At 43.6% G+C, this 22,400-nt stretch overlaps 5 protein-coding genes across 7 annotated transcripts in view; 4 read left to right on the forward strand and 1 right to left on the reverse strand.

The window, feature by feature from the left end:
- Positions 1-22,400, reverse strand: part of LOC126559328 (complexin) — a 553,464-nt gene that overhangs the window by 228,123 nt on the left and 302,941 nt on the right. Inside the window, exon 5 of one of the 3 annotated variants that reach the window (XM_050215468.1) lies at positions 6,232-6,242. The exons of the other annotated variants lie outside the window; for them this stretch is intronic. The gene's annotated coding sequence lies outside the window, so the exon portion shown is untranslated. Of the gene's footprint in view, positions 1-6,231; positions 6,243-22,400 lie in introns of those variants that run through there. 3 annotated transcript variants of the gene reach the window in all.
- The window catches only part of LOC126556746 (attractin), a 317,924-nt gene that overhangs the window by 106,672 nt on the left and 188,852 nt on the right, over positions 1-22,400 (forward strand). The window lies entirely within an intron of this gene.
- Positions 4,372-6,234, forward strand: LOC126557680 (uncharacterized). The gene is made up of 2 exons (XM_050213538.1): positions 4,372-4,576; positions 4,667-6,234. Exons 1-2 carry the CDS (start codon positions 4,451-4,453, stop codon positions 6,155-6,157), a joined length of 1,617 nt encoding a protein of 538 aa, XP_050069495.1. The 5' UTR covers positions 4,372-4,450; the 3' UTR covers positions 6,158-6,234.
- Positions 6,896-8,631, forward strand: LOC126557657 (uncharacterized). The gene is made up of 2 exons (XM_050213511.1): positions 6,896-7,047; positions 7,126-8,631. Exons 1-2 carry the CDS (start codon positions 6,916-6,918, stop codon positions 8,629-8,631), a joined length of 1,638 nt encoding a protein of 545 aa, XP_050069468.1. The 5' UTR covers positions 6,896-6,915.
- Positions 11,034-12,735, forward strand: LOC126557681 (uncharacterized). The gene is made up of 2 exons (XM_050213539.1): positions 11,034-11,400; positions 11,462-12,735. Exons 1-2 carry the CDS (start codon positions 11,058-11,060, stop codon positions 12,733-12,735), a joined length of 1,617 nt encoding a protein of 538 aa, XP_050069496.1. The 5' UTR covers positions 11,034-11,057.

The following is a 22,400-nucleotide window of genomic DNA, read 5'->3' on the forward strand; positions in this document are numbered from 1 at the left end:
CTTCAAGTCAACCGTGTGGCTGCTGCTGCTCTTTGTCAGCTGTGTCACTCGTCTCACGTGCCACCTTATGCCACACGTCGTCCAGAACGATTTGCTTCTTCTTGCCCTCATCGGTGTAGAGAAGCGTAATCTGCGGCTTACCGGTCGCTTTGAAAAACTGTTTGCTATATCGCTGATCGTGCTGTTCTTTCAGCTTAAGTGTGCATACGAAACGAAAATCATGTCGTACATGATCGATAAACCTACCGAGCCTGATCCTAGCATGATTTCCGATCTTCGCCAACGTAACTGTCAGGTGACCGTTAGCAGCAAATACCATGAACCAAGCCATTTCCGTGAGTCTCTGGGAGAATTGATGTTTGTAACGCACGATAATATACTGCAAATGAATGGTAAAGCTTTCTTATTCCACAGCATAGGCAAACAGTTTTTCTTAAAGGATACGGTAAATATGGATCTCACCAATGGCAAAAACCGATACATTATGCTGCAAGAAACCTTGGGTGAAACTATCCCGTTTTTCTTTTTCCGCAAGTACAACATTCTCCAGCAAGCTTTCGTACGATTCCAGCGCCTAGTATTCGAAGCAGGTTTGCAACAGCACTGGCGAAGGCTGGTTGTAATATATTTCGAAAAAAAATGGAGTATCGCTGTGGGACAGTTTGCAAACGTTGAGCAAATGATTATTCAACGCAACGCTCTTGAACGAGTGTTCATTTTCGTTAGTCTACTTTGGGGGGTCGCATTTTTTATATTTTTAGGTGAAGTATTTCTATTTTACTTATTAGAAAGTAAATTACACAAATCGATCAAAAGTACGTGCAAACGATGTAACTGTTGTAAAACAAAGAAAAAAAATAGACAACTGTAACATGGTTCTAAATGTAAAAATTAAATTAAATAAATCATGCATAGTTTTACTTTGTTCACTGCAATTCTATCGCATACATCCTGGAGTTTTCGTGACGTAAGCGAAGTGAGCGGTCGCTCGGGGACCGCTAAGAACCCAGAACCCACAAAGTACATCTCACTAGAAGGTAGATTAAATTTGATAGTTAACTTCCATTCGAGGGACTTAAACCGACAAATTAATTGAATACCTGTAATTAAATAAACTAAAATGCATCGATGGGTGGTCCAGTAGCGGCAGCGGCGCCGGTCTTCAAACGGCAGGACCGGGGTTCAAATCCCATCCGAACCGCGCCACCGTAGTGAGGACTGACTATCCAAATACGTGGTATCGGAAAGTCTAGAAAGCCATTCAATGGCCGGCTTGGCCTAGAAGGTCATTAAGCCAAGAAGAAGAAAATACATCGTTAAAATCGTCGTCGACTTCGTGGTAGACCTCCCATATTCATCCCTTCCCGCCGTTCGGTTTTTAGCCAGAATGATCCTTGGTTAAGATGTTGCGTCTCTTTCAACAAAGATCACGAGCTGTTCGACTTCAACTTTCCTATTTCCCAGTTCCGAACCCGCCTTCTAGAGTCCACTACTTTTACTCCTTAAAAATCCTTTACTTTTAATGACTCCTCATCATAATTCCCCCCCCCCCCCCTTTACCATAGTTTAAACATATACATTGTGCAGCTCCAAGCTACATTGAGGCAGCCATTATTAATTACAATAAATAAATCAAATTTTCTTTGTAGTGTAGCGTTACTACACTACAAAGAAAATACTTCTTTTTCTCACATAAATATCATCGTTAAAGTTTTTATTTTTGCTCATTCAAAAACTATCAGAAAAAAACTAATTCAATAAAAAAAAATCTCTTGACAATACGGCACTGGACCGTCATTATTAATAATAAAATAAAAATAAAAAAAATCTCTTCTATGTATCTCTTGGTATCTTGTACCAAATTTACTTTCTATGATTGTAATTTAATTTCAATTCTTTACATACATGTTTCAAACATAGGACTTAAATAAGCAAGTTTTTTTTTAATTATGCAAAGACATGATTATGTTTTTAATTTCGTAAAGGTCTGTCTGACCCTGTTGCTTTGCTTTAAGCTATTTTAATTTATTATAAAACATATTGCTTCAGGTCAAATTACCAGCTGTACTGTAAATTTTTCCCTCTCGATGCTCCACACCATCACCTCACCTACAAACACTACCAGCGAGAATCCCCAAAGAAGGAAAAAAATCTTAAATATCGGCCAAAGGTTAAGAAATCGTATATGCACACCACCACTCTCTTCGATAGTCAGATTTTGATGATAGATCATACGCCATGTTTGATGAAAATTTAACAGTACTCTTTTTCGCCAATGTTGCTGAAGTCCTGCCTCAAACACCAGCCGCCGAAATAAAGCAAACTTGCGAAGAAATATGGCATTTCTCGGAAAGCAAAAAAAGCTCATACCATCCCAAACATTTTGCTTCAACAGCCGGTAACGATGCTTGCCGCTTACAGCATCAATATTCGTTACGTGTGAATCCAAGAATTGCAGCACTAACGAATTGTCGATAATCACATAGCCATCTAGCGTTTGGGAACTACTGTGAGGCTGGATGGAAATATCGTCCAAGTTAAAATATGATAAATGTTCACCCAGCTTGTTAGTATCGGTTCGAATAGTTAAGTTCCGGTCTCGTACCTCTTGAATGGTTCGCAAATCAGGTTCGATCGGCCAACTAATCACGCTGGAAATTAATATGGTTTCGTACACACACTTGAGCTGGAAAAATAACCAGATTAATGTGATGGCAAACAGTTTCTCACAACGATCTGTACGATGCAGCTTACGCTTTTCAAACCCAAACAGGGCAAGCAAAACGAGATCGTTGTGAAACGATGTTGGAATGAAACGTTTTACCATGTACACGATCGAACAAAGTACGGCAAGAAATATCCACACATTGTCATTGAAGGGTATTAACAGTAGTTCTCCAATTGTTAACATACGGCCTCGTGGAACAAACAAACCAAAACTGGTCATTTCTATCGTGTCTATCATTTCCGGGGCCAGTTTATCAACTAGCATTCTATTGAGGAAAATATTCGTATCGTTATGTCGCGACAAGCAGTGTATGATACTTTCCAACGGTTCACAAGTCAATTTGGATAGGACAAATCTTATACCAAGCTGTTTAAAAAACAGTTTAAATAACTGCACATCCTCTCCTTCAACCACATCTTCGATGTAAACCGTATGAATATCTTCAGTATAGCCTGCAGTGAGCACTAAGCTTGAAGCATCTCTTAGACTCTCTATCCGATCGTACAACAAAACATTTGAAAGGGGAAGCCCACGGTAGCTCAGAACTCGTAAAGGTACATAAGTAAACGTGTATATCACATCCTTATTGATCGCCATCATGATCAAATTAATTATTCCATACTGCGCCAAATAGCTCCCGGTGCCAGCTACAAGATTTAGATCACTTTGCTCGAACAGCACAATCACAATTGCATCGCTTTTGATCGCACCTATCCATGCCTCTATGTACAGCGAATCCAAGCGTTCATTCAAATTTCCTGCCAGTAAAATAACTAAGTTCGGAATTCCATACTGTGGGCTGTAAGGTGTGTTAAAATCCGCCTGTAATAAAACTATAGCCCCATCAACGAATAGTGCTCGAGCCAACGTGTTGTGTACTAGTCGGGGAAGAAACTCTACACTGAACTGCACCAGCCAGCAGACGAATGTTCCAGTGTGACGTGTTTTCGTAAGATGAGTGGCAAGCTTTGCAACGTATTTTGTGACGTCCTTAACTCTTTCATCGTGCTGTGTAAAACCTGAATATAACAAGGTAACGAAAAATATTAGTATGGTTGCTGCTTCCATGGTGGTCTGGACGATCACTAACTGAGGTGTTGAGTGTACTAATGAAGCAGTGAAATACTCGGTGGCACGGCACGGATAAGCTAGAATAATTATTACGACCAAGCCATTTAATAAATTATGCTGATAAAAGCTACAATTATAACCAAGCATGCTCACGATAAGAGTAAGGAAAAAATAACTTGCTATTAACGTTCATTGTTTCAGTCAACGGGCCGTCATACTTTATTAAGCTTAAAGTACGAAATAAATAAAATAAAAATAAAAGCTACAATTTGTCATATTTAATTCAATTTCAATTAATGTACAATGTTGTAATAGCTATAGGCCGTCCTTATCGAATTAAAAAATTACAATGTTGCACCATTCAAAAAAATCATTTTGAAAATGCCCACAACGCACAGACCATAGTGTTCCATTCATTTCAGTACCCCATTTATGGACGCGTTCTCCCGCTCACAACATGCACGGTTCAATACGCACAGAACAGGGCGTTAAAAATACGCACTACTCCATCGACGCTATTCGCCGCTTTACAAACACATACACACACGTTCAATCTCAATGCGTTGTTATCATCCTGCTGAGCAAGGGTCGACCGAGACGCACTCATGCTAGTGTGTTGTGAACCGTGGCCACGCATAGAACCAAGCAAGTATGAGTACCGACGAGAAGTACGTCTTCTACGGTGGATCGTTGGAGGAACCGATCGAAGCCGGATGTAATTCGCTTGGTGAACTGATCATCAAACGTCTCAAAGAGAACGGAGATGGGGTAGCGTTCGTAAGTAGCATCAATTAGCGATGGAGCAAAAAAACACACAATTCCACACAAGTGCGCGTAACAATTTCCTATCTCCGTCTGCACCCGTAGATCGATGGCGTGACAGACGAAAAGTTTACGTACCCCGATGTACTGGAACGGTCCGTCCGACTGGCAAACCGGTTCCACCGGCTGGGCATCAAGAAAGACTGCGTAGTGGCGGTAATGTGCGAGAACCGTATCGAGATGCCGATCGTGACGTTCGCTGCGACGTACCTGCGAGCAATCCCGATACTGCTTAACCCTGGCTACACCGCAACGGAGCTGGCGCATGTGCTAAAGTACACACAGCCGCGTGCCATCTTTGCATCGCCGCTCGCTATGGCCACCCTACAACCTCTGCTAAAGACAGTGTCATCCATCAAGCTGACTGTACTGTTCGGCGACAAGAAACCGAACTCGAAGGTGACACTGTTTCGCGAGCTGTTTGATCGTAACCGGGCGCAGTACATCAGCTTTACACCGCAACCGGCAAAGTTGGGCGATCAGGTTGGCCTGATGGTGTTATCGTCCGGCACAACGGGACTCCCGAAGGCGGTGCAGTTAACCCATCACAACATCATGTGCGTGCTGGCGTATATGCGCGAAAACTCAAACCTCATTCCGTTCGAACAGATCGGACTTGGACTGTTGCCCTTTTTCCACGTGTACGGTTACATGGTGCTGATGCACTCGCTGCTCAACAAGAGACTGCTGATTGCGTTGCCCCGCTTCGAACCGACGCTATTCCTTTCCACGATACAGAAGTACCGCGTTACGGTCGCATCGCTTGCACCACCGTTGATGGTTTTCCTCGCCAAACATCCACTTGTCGACAAGTACGATCTGAGTTCGCTCGTGTTTCTCGGCTGTGGAGCAGCACCACTCAGCAAAGAGCTCGAGCTGGCCGTCATGAAGCGGCTACCGAACCTGCAGATGATTTTGGTCGGCTACGGACTGAGCGAAACGTCACTCGGTGTAACGACACGGCACTCGGACCTACACGGCAGTGTCGGTAAAGTGAACAAGCTGAGCTGGCTAAAGGTGGTCGATGTGGAAACTGGTCGTACGCTCGGTCCACAGCAAACGGGTGAGATCTGCGTCAAGGGTCCGCTGGTGATGAAAGGCTACCTTAACAATGATCGTGAAACGCGCGCCATGTTTGATCGTGACGGTTGGCTTCACACCGGCGATACGGGCTACTTCGATGAGGATGGAAACTTTTACATAGTCGATCGCATCAAGGATCTCATCAAGTACAAGGGATTCCAGGTGCCACCGGCCGAGGTAGAAGCGGTACTGCTGACCCATCCCAGCATTAAGGATTGTGCGGTTGTAGGGCGACCGGATCTGTCCGCTGGACAGTTGCCGGTAGCGTTCGTGGTGTTACAGCCTGGTGCAAACCTTACCGAGGACGAGGTGAAACAGTACGTGGCGGAGCGACTGTCCAAACAGAAGCAACTTCACGGGGGCGTTCGTTTTTTGCACGAAATACCGAAGACGGCCAGTGGGAAAATTTTGCGACGCGAGCTGGCCGCACTATTCCCTAAGGCGAAGCTTTAAATCAAGCGAATGTGATGTGTCATGCTGATAAAAGTGGATCATAATCGTAAGCGTAAGGTCAATAAATGCGGGAGGCACGGTACGGGAAGCATATAAACGATTGTTTTGCCATGTTGTATCGTCGCCACGATAAGGAACCCGTCAGGCGTGCTTTCGCTGTTATTAAATAGCACGGCACGGTTGTGATGTGATAACGAGTAACTGCTGGTTCATTGTACGAATTTAGGGCCAGATTCGGTGAGAGAATCCGCTGGCAAAAAATTCAGTGAAAAAGACTGTAGACTGTAGACAAGATTCATCATGCTTATTAACATTAGAATTCAGTAGTTTAGCACCTGCTGTGTAGGTATACATGAATACACATTTATTGGAAATAATAAATTGGACCTGTTTGACTACATCCCATGTGCAATCAATAACATCAATAATGAATATCGACAGCTCCTAAGCTTGCTGAGAAGATAAAGCTAACTTCTTATCATCGTTACATGCGAAATATTTTCGTGCTGAATGATGGTAGTAAAAGGAAAAGTAGAGATGCATACAGTAAGATTGTCCAAACGACCTGATACGTACGTAAGCTTTGAATTTTAAAAACAAACAAACAACAATCGTAGATAGCGAAGAACAAATGTTACGTTTGAACAGTTTGTCTCTCTGACCAAGTGCGCATGTTGGCCCATCACTACTCTTGCTCTCAAATTTCGTTTGCTCCATGGCATAACTGGGGTCGCATTCAGACATAATTGATAATTGGTATGGAGCAGGCAGCATCCGAGCGTTTGGTACTGTACGGTGGCGATCTACGTAATAGCATCGAGGATGGTTGCAACTCTTTGGGCGAGCTGATTGTGAAACGGTTACACCGTAATAGCGACGATGTGGCACTGGTAAGTCAAACCTGCGGATCCGTATACTTCCTTTTCCAAACACTACACAATCGAACTGTTGTACTTCTCTCTGGACAGGTGGATGCAGTTTCTGGTGACTCGCTCACATACCATCAGATTCTTGCACGGGCCCTCAAGCTGGCCAACCGTTTCCATCGGCTCGGCATCAAGCGCAATAGCGTAGTTGGAATTTGCAGTGAAAACAGCATTCACTTCCCTACCATTACGTTCGCTACCATCATGTTGGGTGGAACTGTGCTACCAATCAACTACGGTTACAGCACTTCCGAGCTAAAGCACGTACTGCAGCTGACCAAACCGGTCGCACTGTTCGCGTCCGAAAAGCCACTTCAAAAGATCATCGCGATGCGCAACGAGCTACCGTTTGTTAAGCTGCTCGTTTCACTCGGTGAGGATTGCCGCACGCGTGGAGTTGCACTACTGAAAGATTTTTTCGATAGCAGCCCGGTGAGTAATTTACGCAACTTTACGCCACAACCGGTTCCGCTCAAAAAGCAAGTCGCTGTGATGGTGATGTCGTCCGGTACGACAGGACTTCCGAAAGCGGTGCAACTGACCCATCACAATGTGATGACTGTGATGGCGTACCAGGCGGAAGATCCTCGCTATACCGAGCTGCCTGTACCGTTGCGTGTGCTAGGACTGTTGCCGTTCTACCATGTGTTTGGCTTCATGCTGTCGCTTAACAGCTGTCTCAACAAGGTGCCGATGGTGGTACTGTCCCACTTTGAACCAAACCTTTTCCTGCGCACCATCCAAGATCATCGCATCACCATGGCTAGTCTCGTACCACCGCTTGTAGTTTTTCTGGCCAAAAGCCCGCTGGTGGACAGCTACGATCTAACTTCACTGTATGCCGTCCTCTGCGGTGCTGCTCCACTGAGCCGGGAGATAGAGGAGCTCGTACGTTCCCGTCTACCCAATGTGCAAACGATCCGCACCGGATACGGTATGAGCGAAACTTCGCTTGGAGTTATATCGCGAACCAACGATAAGACTGGTTCCGTCGGCAAGGTACATAAAACTACGCATGTGAAGGTGGTTGATCTGGAGACGGGCTGTGCACTCGGACCGAACCTAACGGGAGAGATTTGCATCAAGGGTCCGCTGGTGATGAAGGGCTACCTGAACAACGAGCAGGCAACAGCTGAAATGATCGATAGCGATGGTTGGCTGCATACTGGTGACATTGGATATTACGACGAGGAGCAAGATTTTTACATCGTCGATCGTATTAAAGATCTGATCAAGTACAAAGGTTTCCAGGTGCCACCGGCCGAACTGGAGGATGTACTGCTTAGCCATCCAGCCATACGGGACTGTGCTGTGGTGGGTGTTCCGGACGAAGAGGCCGGTGAACTACCGGCCGCTTTTGTTGTCAACCAACCCGGTAAAGATGTGACTGAACGCGAAGTAATGCAGTACGTAGCATCGAGATTGTCACCTCAGAAGCATCTGCGAGGTGGCGTGTATTTTGTGGCTGAAATACCCAAAACGGGAAGTGGTAAAATATTGCGCCGTCAGCTACGAAATACTTTGCAACACCAAAAATCAAAGTTATAATTCACTTGGCGGCGGCCCGGTGATGTAGGGGACAACGGTCTTCAAACGGCAGGACCGGGGTTCAAATCCCATCCGGACCGTCCCCCTCCGTAGTGAGGACTGACTATCCAAATACGTGGTATCGGAGAGTCTAGCCGGCCATTCTATGGTCGGAGCATACCCTTAGAAGGTCGTTAAGCCAATAATAATAATAATAAGAAGAAGAAGAATTCGCTTGGCTTATCGCCCTACATAAAAGTTGATCGATTTAATCGAATGATCATACAATAGAATAGAATTCAATAAAACCAGGATACATCAAAAGTGGAGGTCCAAATGGTTTTTTCTTCAGTTAATTAACAGCTAAAAAACAAAAACCTTTTCTACACAAACCTCTTTACATAAAACGAAAACCCCTTTGATAGAAGCTTTCATTATCGTTTCCCTTTAGCGTGCTCAGTCGAACGAGTTCAATACCGTCAATCTTTGAATCATCAGTTTCTTCGACAGTGTCGTTTTCATAACATCCTATTGTAGCAATGAACACCTCCATGGTCGATTTGATTCTCATTTCTAGCGCGGGCACCGAGCCAGACTGAGCTCCGACAGAATCGGTCCCCAACTTTGGAACGGATAATAAAACCGGGAGAAATTAATTCACCACACCGAACACGATGGCAAAAGGTTTTAACTGCTGTTTTACACCAACCAATCGTCACGCTAGTGTCCTTATTTTTTCGCTTCCTTCGCTGCGTGAGTAATCATTGAGTCATTTCGCTTCGTCCCTCTTCTTCGGCTTTTACAACTCCGGAGCGGCCAATTCAAAGCGGTGCTTCATCGGATGCTTTCGGCTATTCTGGAAAGGAATTTTAATTTTGAAGGATAATGAATTCACGAAATATCTGAATATTCCTTTCGTGGGATGGAACGCACTGAGATAGAATAGAGAAAAAAGCAACAAACAACACAAAATACCGAAACACATTCAACGCATCGTGTTATTGAGCTTCCCTTTAGTATCTTCATAATCGACCATCGGGTTGATGAATCCGCTCCACCAGTAGGGGAACGGTTTTGTGGTTATTTCTATTGCGAAATTGCACCACCACTGCCCAAACGTAGCATCATCCGATATGGGTTTTTTTTTTGTGGCCACCCCCAATCGTAACACCGCAGTCCCATCAAAGAGTCAATTTCACTAATTAACTGTAAAACATCCGGCATCTCGGATGTCTGCAAACGAACCGGAAACGGAATACATAAGAAATAAAATATAAACCCCGAACGAAACAAGGAAAAAGACACAGAGCCCGCACGGGTAAAAAATATTCACACGTAACTGAAGTTAAGCTTCCCGGGGTTTAAGCAAGCCAATGGTAGATAATTTGTGACCATGTCAACTGGGCTGTGCTCTGTGAAATCCACAGCAAATAATTATCTCACGAACAGCAAAACTCGTAAGCCACACTGGATGCTGCTTTCGAGCAGGAACCTTTCAACGAAATTAGATACTTTTCTGTAGAAATTTATTTTGTAAATTAGATGGCACGCGTTTTCGATGTTAAAAAAAAAACAACTGAACTAATAAAATGCACTACAATTTATGCTATTGAGTACAAATTGTAAAGTCTTACCGCGGCATAAAGGAAAGAGTAATTATTTTAAGTGAAAGATGTTACAGTGAAATTGATTTGGATGAAGTAAGTATCGTTGAACTAAACTAAGGTTAGGCTTGAACGGTCACAGGATTAAACTAAGGTTAATGCGGATGATGGGGACAACAGCGATTTTCACACTGCAGGAAATCTGGGGTTCAAATCCCATCCGAAACGTCCCCCCGAAATGAGGACTGACTATCCAACTGCGTGGACATTCGATGACCGGTTTTACCTTAGAAGATAGTTAAGCCTACAGGAAGTTCTCGGAGGACGTTAAACAAAAAGGAGAAGAAGAAGCAGATTAAGCTTAAATTATAGTTACAGTCAAAACTATAATAACAAACAAATTTTGTTTTTTTTTGTACTTCAGCTGCTACGATTTCTGTTTTCGAAGTAACGGCTGTGTCACGAAGATAAGACACTTTTTATCAAGAGAAGGAAGCGGCTATCTAGTGACAATATTGTGCTTCAAATGTCTGGAGCATCACCTCAATCGCAAACATAAATCTTACCCATACTAAACTGCAAACCACACGTACCTATACGAGAAAAAGGTTAAGGTGTTAGTCGTCTTAGAAAGTTCCTGCTAGTCATGGTCCCATGGTTGGTTCCTTCCGACTGTGCTATTATGCAGTAAGAAAGCATCAACAACGCGTATCTTTCAACTCCGACCAGCCTCTTCTGCCTCTAGCGCTTTATCAACTTCTCAAGAGATAAGGACGCCGCTGTTGGTCTGTTAATAATCATCCGCTTATTCCGCATCCAGTGTCAATTGAACCGTCCACCACCATGGAACAACCCGCGTTTGACGACACTTTAGTTGTGCGTGGTGCACCAGCACCGGCTGATCTAACGTTGGGATCACGATCTCTCGGTGAACTGTTTCTTAAAGTGCTGCGTAACAAGCCCAGCGCTGTAGCTCTGGTAGATGGTGTAACTGGGAAAGAGTATACGTATGCGGAGTTGCTGGAACGTTCCTGTCAACTAGCTGTCTATCTGACCGATCACGGCATTAAGCGAGGAGATGTGGTGGCGATAGTGGCTGAAAATCGTAGCGAGTACCCTATAACGATCATTGCACTGTTTCTGGTGGGAGCTACGGCTGCACTATTCAATCCAAGCTACACCTCACGTAAGCTATGCTTCATTCACAAGAAATACGCAAACTTTTTCACGCTTTGACCATCTTACAGGGGAGCTCGTTCATGCCTTGGGCGTCGCTTGTCCCAAGCTAGTGTTTGTGTCGTCGTTGGCCAGAGATGCGCTGCTGAAAGCTAGTCGATCCGTCAAGCAAGGGTTCACCGTTATCTCTTACGATGCACTGGAACGCAGTACAACCTTTGCCCAGTGTTTGCAACGATCCAACAAACAATGCAACGCCGATTCATTGCAACCAGATCCGGTCGATATTGCCGAGGAAGTGGCTGTCATTGTAATGTCCTCCGGTACGACTGGTTTACCGAAGGGCGTACTAATCACGCACCGCAACGTAATGGCTACGATGGCCAATGTGCGCGAGGCGCTTGAGAAAGGTTTTCCACTGCACTGTAGCCTAGATGTGTTGCCCTGGTTCCATGTGGCCGGCGGTATGTCGATGGTAAGCTGGCTCGGTGCTAACCTGACCGTAGTCTATCTGCCACGGTTCGAGCCACGCACCTATCTACGCTGCATCGAACGATACAGGCCAAGCTTCCTCAACATGGTACCACCAATTGTTGTTTTCCTCGCCAAACATCCGGCCGTACCCGAGTACGATCTGTCCTCGGTACAAACGATCGCTTGTGGTGCAGCACCTCTCAGCCGGGAGGTGGAGGAACTGATCTACGCCCGGCTACCGGGTATAAGAATCCGACAGGGCTATGGGATGAGTGAAACTACGCAAGCAATCACATTCTACGACAGTGAGCAACCGAAACCGGGTAGCATTGGTAAGGTGCGGGCCGGTCAGTTAGGCAAGGTGGTTGATCCCGACACGGGTCGGGCTCTCGGTCCTGGCCAACATGGGGAACTTTGCTTCAAGGGTACGTTGATCATGAAGGGCTACATCGGAGGAGAGCGCGTGATCGACGCGGATGGTTGGCTACACACTGGCGACGTTGGCTATTACGATGCGGACGGTGACTTCTTCATTGTCGATCGTATTAAGGAGTTGATCAAGTACAAAGCTTTCCAGGTGGCTCCGGCCGAACTGGAGGCTCTGCTGCTAAGCCACCCGGGTGTGAAAGATTGTGCCGTGGTGGGCAAAAAGGACGAGCGTGTTGGTGAGCTGCCGCTAGCGTTTGTGGTACGGGCCGAAGGGACTCCAGTTACTGAGCAGCAGCTAGTTCGGCACGTAGAAGCACGAGTTTCGAACGAGAAGAGACTGCGTGGAGGAGTGATCTTCGTAGAGGAGATTCCAAAGACGGCTAGTGGCAAAATCTTGCGTCGCACGTTACGCGAATTGGCAAATCAAAAAGCGAAATTGTAGGCACGTGTCGCTTGTAGACCTGTGGTTAAAATATTTAAGGAAAATGAACACACTTTTTATATGAATAAATGTTTTGTAAGGTAGAACAATTGTTGCGCCTCTCTACCGCGACAATATAATAAAATTTGTTATTTATCTCATCCCTTAAGAACCTGGCAGGTTCGTTCAGACCGAAAATTCAAACCTATAAGATTCATGGAACTAAACTTGAAACTTTGAAGAAAATATGTTAAACCCAGCAAATGAAACATAAGTTAAAGTTCAGTCAACTGTTCCTGCATGAGCAGAAGAAAGAAAACTCTGCGGTGCCACTTACAGAACAAAACTGTACTCAGTACTGCTGCAGAAGTTTTTTTCTTGTTAATGAGCAGCAGAAGATATTCATGCCGATAGGGAGAATTGATTTGCTTCTAAAACTTTCCGCAATCAAATGGCAACAAGTATAATCATAATTAAATCAGTGTTTAGCATCATCATAATTAATTATGTGTGTAGGTATAACTTAATATCAAACGGAGATAAATTGATATTACAATAAAACTTTCGGAACTTTTCCATCACTAGCTGCTTTGCACGCAGCATACATATTTATTATTATTATTTTTTTTTATTCATAAAGGACGGCCAGGCCGTATTGCTTACAATAAACTTAAAATTAGTACACTCCTTTCATCTTTGCTGGGAGACATTTCCTTCTCCGAGCTGTGAAAGGGCACCATATCCCGGGTATGTTCGGTTGATTTCTTATTTTGCATAATGAATGAATTAAAATGTTCAAATTGGCAGCTGTCCTACAACTTTACATCGCTCTCTTAACAGATAATAGATAAAAAAATTTAACTAAATTCTCATGTTCTTCAGCCAATCTTCATTCGTACAAAGTGGACCTTATCAAAACAAAACTATAAATACATGATCAATTAGTTAAGCTCATCAAAATGTTCCCTTATGCTCTATGCCAGTAAGCAAAATGGACAGACATTTGAAGTATAAATTAATAAAGAAATATTTCCCATATCTTCATCAAACCAATAGAACAAGAATGCGGGATGTGTACGAGATTTACTAATGATGAAAAGTGAATCGCCACACATAAACCAAATGGCAAAGCATACGGCAAAATATTTTGTGCGATCAAAAAGATGCATTACACTAGTGCAGCCTTGGTCTGGCGACGTCGATCGATACAGAGGTGCTTTTGGCCGTATTCAGTACCAATGACCATTTCCAGGATATTCCTACGAAACGAGAAGCCCATGTAGAGTAGAAGAAGAAAAAAATCCCCTCCCATATACGGAAGGTCCTATGCAACACCGGTAAAAGCTGCATTCACATTTTTCATCATGAAGTACACTCTACACGATGGGGAAATATTCGCAAACACACGCACACATTGCACAGACGGCAGCCAACTCAGCCTCGGGGGTACGGTACCAAGATGTCTGCCGAAATGGTTCCGAGGGTTCGTGGGGTTCCAGCCTGAGTGTATACAAATAATCATTCAATTAGTCTGATTAGGTTTCGTTCGATCAATCGATCGTTTCGGCTCCTGTTGTGTGTGCCTTCCAGCTAAGGTACGAAGCGGAAAGTTAGAAAATATTGCATTTTTTTTGTGAGTGTGTGTGAATGTATTCAAATTCCATGTATCCTTCCTTCCGAGTCGGTTCACACTACAACGAAGACTGGAAACAGGGAAAAACAAGTGCCCGTGTAGAGCTGCTGCCACAATCACTCTTTATCTATCGCTTCTTATCGTTGCCTAACGTTCGGATTCTCATTCTTTCGGATTTGTGGAACTAAGCAACAACAACAAAAAAAACTTCAACTTAACCGTTTTAACGTCCAAACCGAAGGAAATCGTATCAACCGTAAAGTGAAGCGAAAAATTACCTTATCCAATAAATGCATCACCGTTGTCGGACCTTTTCATCAGATGAAGATGGACACTGGTGAGTGGGTGAGATGTCCGAGACAGCTGTGCTTGAATGTGTGTCTGTGTGTGTATGTCAGAGTATTCACTCGCAACCAATAAAGGTCAAGTGAGCGATCCTAAGCCTAACTACTCAGCTTGAACCAAACTTCCTCACGCAGCGTCACTGCGAATCGATGATAAAGTTTTCCACTAGCCCACTACTCCTAGGGGGTCAAAATCGCAGTCCTGGGCAAGACAGACCGACATTGTTGGGCCCAACTGTTTCGTTTGATATTGCCAGAATTTGTCCGTAATGGAAGAAGAAGTGAACTAACGAAGTTGTATTCCGTCCAGCGCCAAGATGGCGATGGGGGAAGTGATACCCCCAAGGGAACCGTTTCTCGGTTTGCACGTGTACTGTATCGAGGCTCAGCGTGCCCAGCGAGCGATTTGATGAGTAAATCGGGAAGGACCCAATATCGACAGCGGTGCAAACCCGGTCTCGGAAGCAACTGGAATGGGATGGCGAACCGGCAAGTATCGGGGCAGAACATCCATAATCCTGCTCATAAATATTCAAAACATTCGTAGCAAAACCACCGATGAACGAAGGTGTGCAGATGATAGTAGTAGTAGCGATAGTATTAGTAGTAGTAGTAGTAGTGGTGATTCTCTCGCCGTGTCTACCACTACTCTGGTATCGTGCTGCTGGTAAAGAATTCCACCTTCAGCAGCAGACCTATTCGAATGAGCTACCTGATGAAAGGTACAACACACCGCAGGTTGTAGCCCATCGCAAGCATAAGTCCCAACTGTTTCTGGTTGCGGAAAGCTTTCCGGTGCGGAAAATTGAGCAAAAGAGATGGGTGAAATCGGAAATGCGATGCTATCTCACATCCCGAACGTAAAAGCTTTCGCCGAGTGAAACGACATCAGCAAAGCCGACGCTCGGTACTATGCACGAACGCCATCAGCTGGCTTTTCCGGTTGAAGCTTTAGGGTGAACACACTCACACATATACGTATACGAAAAAAGTTTGCGCATGAGCTGATGTTGCTGGTTGAATTTTAGAACACACGGTACCGTCTCTGGCCTTGCCACCTGCTCCAATGTAACGCTACGTCACACAAACACCGTAGTAACGAACACGTGCGAATGACGTTGAGCGTACTGACGTGCCGCATTCGTTCCTGACCTAGCTGAAGGTGAGGGTTCCCGTACCGCCACTTTTGCAAGGTACCAACGGTATTCAACACCATAGAAACAAGCGTACCGGGACCACATCTGCTATGCAACTTTAGCGATACCTTCGTTCGGTCAGTTACGGCACTGTCCCGGCCAGACGTGTGCAGTTTCTTTTGATCTTTCAACCGGAAGGTATACATGTTTACCATGCTGCTCTTTTAGTCATCATCATTTTTTTTAACTCTTCTTTTTCTACACACAACTTTTCCACCCGTGCTGGCGCTAGCATATGTAGACGGAAGGCATATTCAGGCTACGATCGAAATATGCCCTTGGCTAGGCTATTTGCAGCTTATTTTTTCCTGCAGGACAGCTCGCACCACCAGTGCAGGGGAGATAGGTATGAAAGCGTTGTCATTTTTCACACCCATCTCCCCGAGTGGTCGTTGGTATCGTGGTGACGTATGCCAACAGCAATTTGAGTTAGCAACATCAGTAAGGCAAAGAAAATGAAAGCAATAGAGCAGAGGACAACAAATAAGAATGCACAAAACCCCACAGGCGAACAGCCAGGGACCTTCCGGAGTGGTTCCTATTTACTTTCGGTCAAAAGCAATGTCCAGTGTTGCCAAAGCAAATGAGGATAGAAATTACCTTATCTTGCGACGGTGTCCACACACCACCGCCGTCCGAAAACTACTCCCGAACTGCGTACGAAATTGTTTTGTCATTTCATTCCACAGCACAGTACCTTGCTTAACGCGCCATCACCATATCACCGGCTGAAGTGACAACCTTCTCCTTCTGCTGGATGTGGTTTGTCTGTCGGTCAGTACGTACAAAACCTCCCCCCCCAAAACAGAGTGTGAGAAGGTTTTACCAGGACACCCTAATCCACGTCTCGTCGGCATCGTTTCGTAACCGACGACAATAATTGTATTGCCGAAAACTCGAAACAGCAAACAAAGTTTTGTTGCCGATTTGCGTTTGAATTGTTAGCTTTCGGCTAAGGACATGTGGCACTCTGGTATGTGCTGTGAATGAGTCCGGCTATGCTGTACCACTTGCCGGAAGTGCACTGAAGATGAGAAAATGAACCAACGGGCTTGGCAGAGGGACAGGACGATTTGTGCAAGTGGTGGTGTGGTACCAATGCACTGTTGGATGTTTGTACTAAGAAAGCATTCCAGCAAACACATCCTTATAAGTGGTTGTGAACCGAAGCCGTAAGAGATCCTGCACATGGAGAATATGGGACACAAACTAAGGAGAGGAATATTTGCCATGACATGTAGAAAATGAAATAATTTCTTTCTAACCAACACTAGATATAAGAATAGATAAAAAATAATTGAAAATAACCTAAATTTTCTTCTCTGTGTTTTCTTTTAAAATCATACATTAAAAATTCCAAACATACTTTCAACTTGCTTGATATTTAACAGCAGGTTAATAATAATCCACAAAAAGCATTATAGGATGTGGTCGACGTGGTGATTAATTGAAGTCAACTTAACCACTTTTTTCTAATATTTTTACAATGTATATTGCTTAACATGGTTTTAATTTCAGAAAATTCGGTAAAAGATAGAAATTTACAACATTTCAGTCTAAACCAGAATTATGTATCCATTCCAACAACTTGTATCAATAATTAATTTCAGCATGACATGCAACACCACAGCCATTTGTTAATTTCCAACCGTTGTTGACACGTGTGTGACGTACGGGTTTCTCGCAATCATTAACGCTATTTTGAGGGTACACAGAACAGAAGATGGAAACTTTTATTGGTAGTTACTGTTTTAAATCTGTTTCCAAAACCACATTGTTTTGCAATAGAATAAATCAAAAGCCTGTAGTTTTAATTTTTCCAACGAATTTAGTAACATAATTCGGCTGTTACCAATTTATTCCACAATTAAACACAGAGAACAGGGCTCATTGACATCCGCAGACCATCAAATTCAATCAACTACGACAAAACTTTTGGTAGTTTAGTAAATCAACTTACGTGCGATATTAATACTCTGTCTACATGGTTACTAGTTGACAGGTTACGGAGGTTACGACCGTGCTCGGTGCCTTCATTCAACCGTAGAGTTCATATGATGACAGTATGGTCACAGAATAGAACGACGAAGCTTAAATTCATCACGATTGACGGCTTAGTTCGGTGGTGGTGGATATTTTGCATGCGACCACAATGTCACTAGAGTGTCAACAAAAGCTTGTGTCTCTAGTTTCAAATGATTTTAGTACTACGTGTGTGGCGTGTTCCATGAGTTTTTGTCAAAAAAACATTGTACAATATGTCCAATATTCGAAAAGCAATCAAAAGAGTTAACGCAACTTATGAAATGCTTTGTTTAATTATGTTAATTAACACAAAACAAAACTAGATCACATTATTTTCTAATTGTTTTTTTGTTAAATAAACAATACGTTTCCAATGTACATTTCAAGCTCGTCACAGCATTGTCTAAGACACTGGCTTAAAGCCTGCACTGTGTACTGTTTCCATCCATGACCGTGAAACGAGGTGGCAACAACACCAACAGCATAATAATAGAGCTTAAACCGTACTTTACTGATCGTTTCCGGCCTGTCGGGGGGTTTGATTGCTGCACCACCGTAGGTAGTGGTCTGTCTTTACCAACCGAAACGCTAGACACTGGAACGACGCTGAACACCCTCTACAAGCCACCATGCGTCTCCACCAACTTTAATTTTCCACTTTCTGAGTTGAACACCGCTCGCTTAACCGAGCATGGGCTAACCAGGAACGACTAGACGGATGGAAGCTTCGACAGCTCTAACCGATGGGCTGCGAATGGCGTTGCCTGACTTTCCAAATGCTCTGCACCAACTTGCTACTTCACGTTGGTGGAAGAAATCGCATCAGCAAAGTGATGCACTGCTCAACAGCTTAACAAAACCGCTACAAAAACAAACCATTCGAGATCTTCTTTAAATCCTCAAATCGGTGCGCTTGAGTGTGGATGTGTGTAATTAATAGAGAAAACAGCTAATTTCTCTTGCATTATCCTTTGTGTTGTGTGTTTGCTTGCGGTTTGCCACTTGTTTGTGAAGATGCCGAACGTGTCTACAGCCGCTAGCTTCAATCAGCCGATGAATCAGGAAACAAACATATCAACAAACTGCCAACTCATCGTAGCGAACGGACATACTAGAGTGTACTATACATACGGTCGAAGATTTTCTTTGCCAAAATACCAGATTTCAACACCCAAGCATCAGTTGAAGTGCAACAATCCCATTAAAATCAACCAAAAAAACGAGAATGACTGGTTAAAAACAAAATCTGAACCACAAAAACAAGCTAAAACTCTCTTGTACCATGTTGCTCTAGTGTTGCTTTTTACTGCTTTCCCTGCCAAACTACCTTCACCGACACTAGCTTTATCGTTATTCACTTCTGCACTACTCTCAAACGAAAAAAAAACGACGGAACGTATAAAATGGGGAAAATTTATAAACCTTAACCTATCAACCGGTTTTCTCCTTGCTGTCAACGGCTTTCTCGGTACTGCCCACACCGAGTTCGCCATCATAGAGCGCTGATAATCGCTTGCTGTGGACGCGAAACCTGGCTCACCAGCGTGCACCAGGCTACCTAATGGTGTTATGAATAAATAATGCTTTGACAGTGTTAAGTTTCATTTGTTCCCGAGATTAAAACAATTATCGGGGATTGTGCACATCGCGTGTCGAGATCTAGCGACAACGAGCCGTACAATCGTCGCTGAGCTTGGACTGTGAGTCAAAATGGTAAAATGCACGTTGCATAGAAAGTGAAAAGGGAAAAGCTATGCAGACAAAAGCGAGTTTATGCGATGCGGTATCACTATACGTGTGACAGGCATTCCAGGAGATTTATTCTTTTTCGGAAAGCGAACCCTTTTTCTGGATATGAGTCTTATTCTGATTTAGTTGAGCTGAATAAAAAAAAATTGCAAACAGGACTTTGAAGAATTCTTTTATGAGGAAAGGAAGTTCAACATAATTCTACTTCTTGGCATAACGATCTACTAGGTCATGTCCACCATCACACTTGTAGTTAGTCCTCACTACGGAGGAATATATCATAATATAGAGGTTTGAAAGACGAGTATATGTATTCATAAAACTCTATATTATCGTACGGATGATAGTAGACGTGTCTACATTAGAATTGATAATGATTAAATGATGCTGATGATGAGTGCCACCTCACACCCCAATACAGTTTTCAGATCTACGATTGTATCTTTTGATATTTTTTTTCCATGAGTCACTGCCTGGCTGTACGGCTTGAAACTAATTTACAGGCAAAAAACTCCTTTCTTTTCGGTTGGGAAACATTTCCTCTTCCAAGCCGTGAGAGGGCTTTAGTTGTGGGTTGTTCCTTCATCCAAAAGCAGAGTCCTGTGCGATGCGAATTCTCGCGCATCATTGCGAATCAGGCTATTTGTTGTTGATTATTAGCCCATAGGTCTTGTCCATAGCAAGTCTTAATCGTGATCCTTGTCCATTTGATCACATCTTTTCCTCCATTTGCATTGCAAAAATTGAAGAGCTCAGGTAAGCCTCACCAGCGTCTCCCGTATCGGAACGTTCGGCTACTTTCCAATACCGTGAATTGCGTCTAACAAGCCGGTTCGAGTAGCCTCGTACTCCATACAAAACCATAGAAGATGTTCTATGTCGTGCTATCCGAAGCCGCAATCACAAGCTTTGAAGTCGATTTATCTTAACGCTGAAGAATTAATAAAACAATTTATACTCTTCTCAGAAGTGTCCAGCAACAAAGAGGACTTCCGCAATACAAGGTTTTTGATTTTCTTTAAATTTTTTCCTCTAAATTCAAGGACCGGATAACCAATGGAACGGAAACTACTTAATAAATTACTTTTTCCCAACTCAGTTGCTGTCTAATTTATGATTATCCAGATTTAAGTCTTCACACGCCAGATCAAAAGTTTAAATACCACCCGGACCGTTCTCCTTTAGTGAGGATTAAATATCCAACCCAATAACCTAGAAAGTTCATGGGCCAAGCGGAGAAAGTATAAGCTTATCCAGCATTCATATGCAACGAAATTTAGCTACCTTAAGGCGTTTAATACTGTTATCATCACAAATTAATCATCTTCATTGAAGATCTCCGTAACAAGACAGATACACAAACCAAATATTAACAAAAGCTCTTCGTGACAAAACAGTTACTAAACAGCGCTACCTTTCGCAACAATAAATTACAACGCCTCACGCCAAAGAAAGTGCAGCAAAAACCAAACGTAACATTCATCTTCACGACCGGGGAACAAATTCGTGTACACCTGTGTATTGGCAGCTTGATGAAGTGTACGAAACCACTGCAATCGATAAATAGCGCTGTCCATCAATGGCCAATAAATTCTCCTTAACCAGTGCTGACAAGCCCCGGTACCCAATTATTCTACCGAGCAGTAAATTTCGCCATCTCCCGATCGTTAGCGCCATTTACGAAATCGGCACCCGAAATACCGTCCCTCCTGTCCTGGTTATGTCTTCACAATCGATGGCCATCATTCAAAAATTCTACCAAGTGATTGCATCGTCACGCCACGGTCATTCAGACCGGCGACTTACCACCGTACCGTTGTGCAACCATTTGTCACGCTGCCGGAGCTTGCCACAAAGCTTCGAAACGACCGCACTGTTTTGGGAAGGCCGGAGCCTTTGCGCTTCATCTCACCCAGCGAAGACGAACGTGTGTTCATTGTCATCAAAAATTCCTAGGAGCTTGAATAACAACAGGAACAAAAAAAAGTCAGCTCCATCATACCTTTCGCCCCACTATCATCTGGTAGCAGTATTACCATGCATATTTTTTTATGTTCATTTCATCCGTTTTAAAAATTCTTACTTGGTGAATGGTGAACTTGTCCTCTAAGAAAAATGACACCAAAAAATTGTCCACCGACCCGCCGGGATGGTGTGAAAGTGATGAAGGGGAAAAATATTTACCACCCGGAACAGAAAACTTACGAACAAAAAAGTGGCTCAATATTCCAGCCAGGATATCGAACCAGCCAGGAGAATGCATGAAAATGCTTCCACTGACAGTACCGAGGATTCTCGGCTCCGCACTAGGCTTGAAAGATGGTTCGCAGATAGGAAGGGAAAAAGCGTTTAAGCACCATACCGCAGGGAATGGTTAAAGAGGCGAACGGCGTACGCATGTTATAAATTACCTCATCAATTTTTCATTGTAAATATTCATAACGTGAGGAGTTTGATCAAACTGTCTGGTGCTTCGATCTGCTTTTTTTTCGCCGGTGCGGGTGTACGTTCGGTGTGAAAGTTTTGTTCCCTCATTACTTTTATTGAACGGGATGACATCTTCACTGTGCTTTAGGGGGAATATATGGCTTTACTATCATAATTGAAGAGTTTACATGGCAATGTAATAAGTGTTCTGCTATTTATTACTAACTGAAGTGCTTTACAGCAAATTTGTATATTATACAACTGGACATAATTTAGAGCTATGACGGCATGACGCCGCATGGTCACTATCGC

This window comes from Anopheles maculipalpis, chromosome 2RL, assembly GCF_943734695.1.
Source record: "Anopheles maculipalpis chromosome 2RL, idAnoMacuDA_375_x, whole genome shotgun sequence".
Classification (NCBI taxonomy): domain Eukaryota; kingdom Metazoa; phylum Arthropoda; class Insecta; order Diptera; family Culicidae; genus Anopheles; species Anopheles maculipalpis.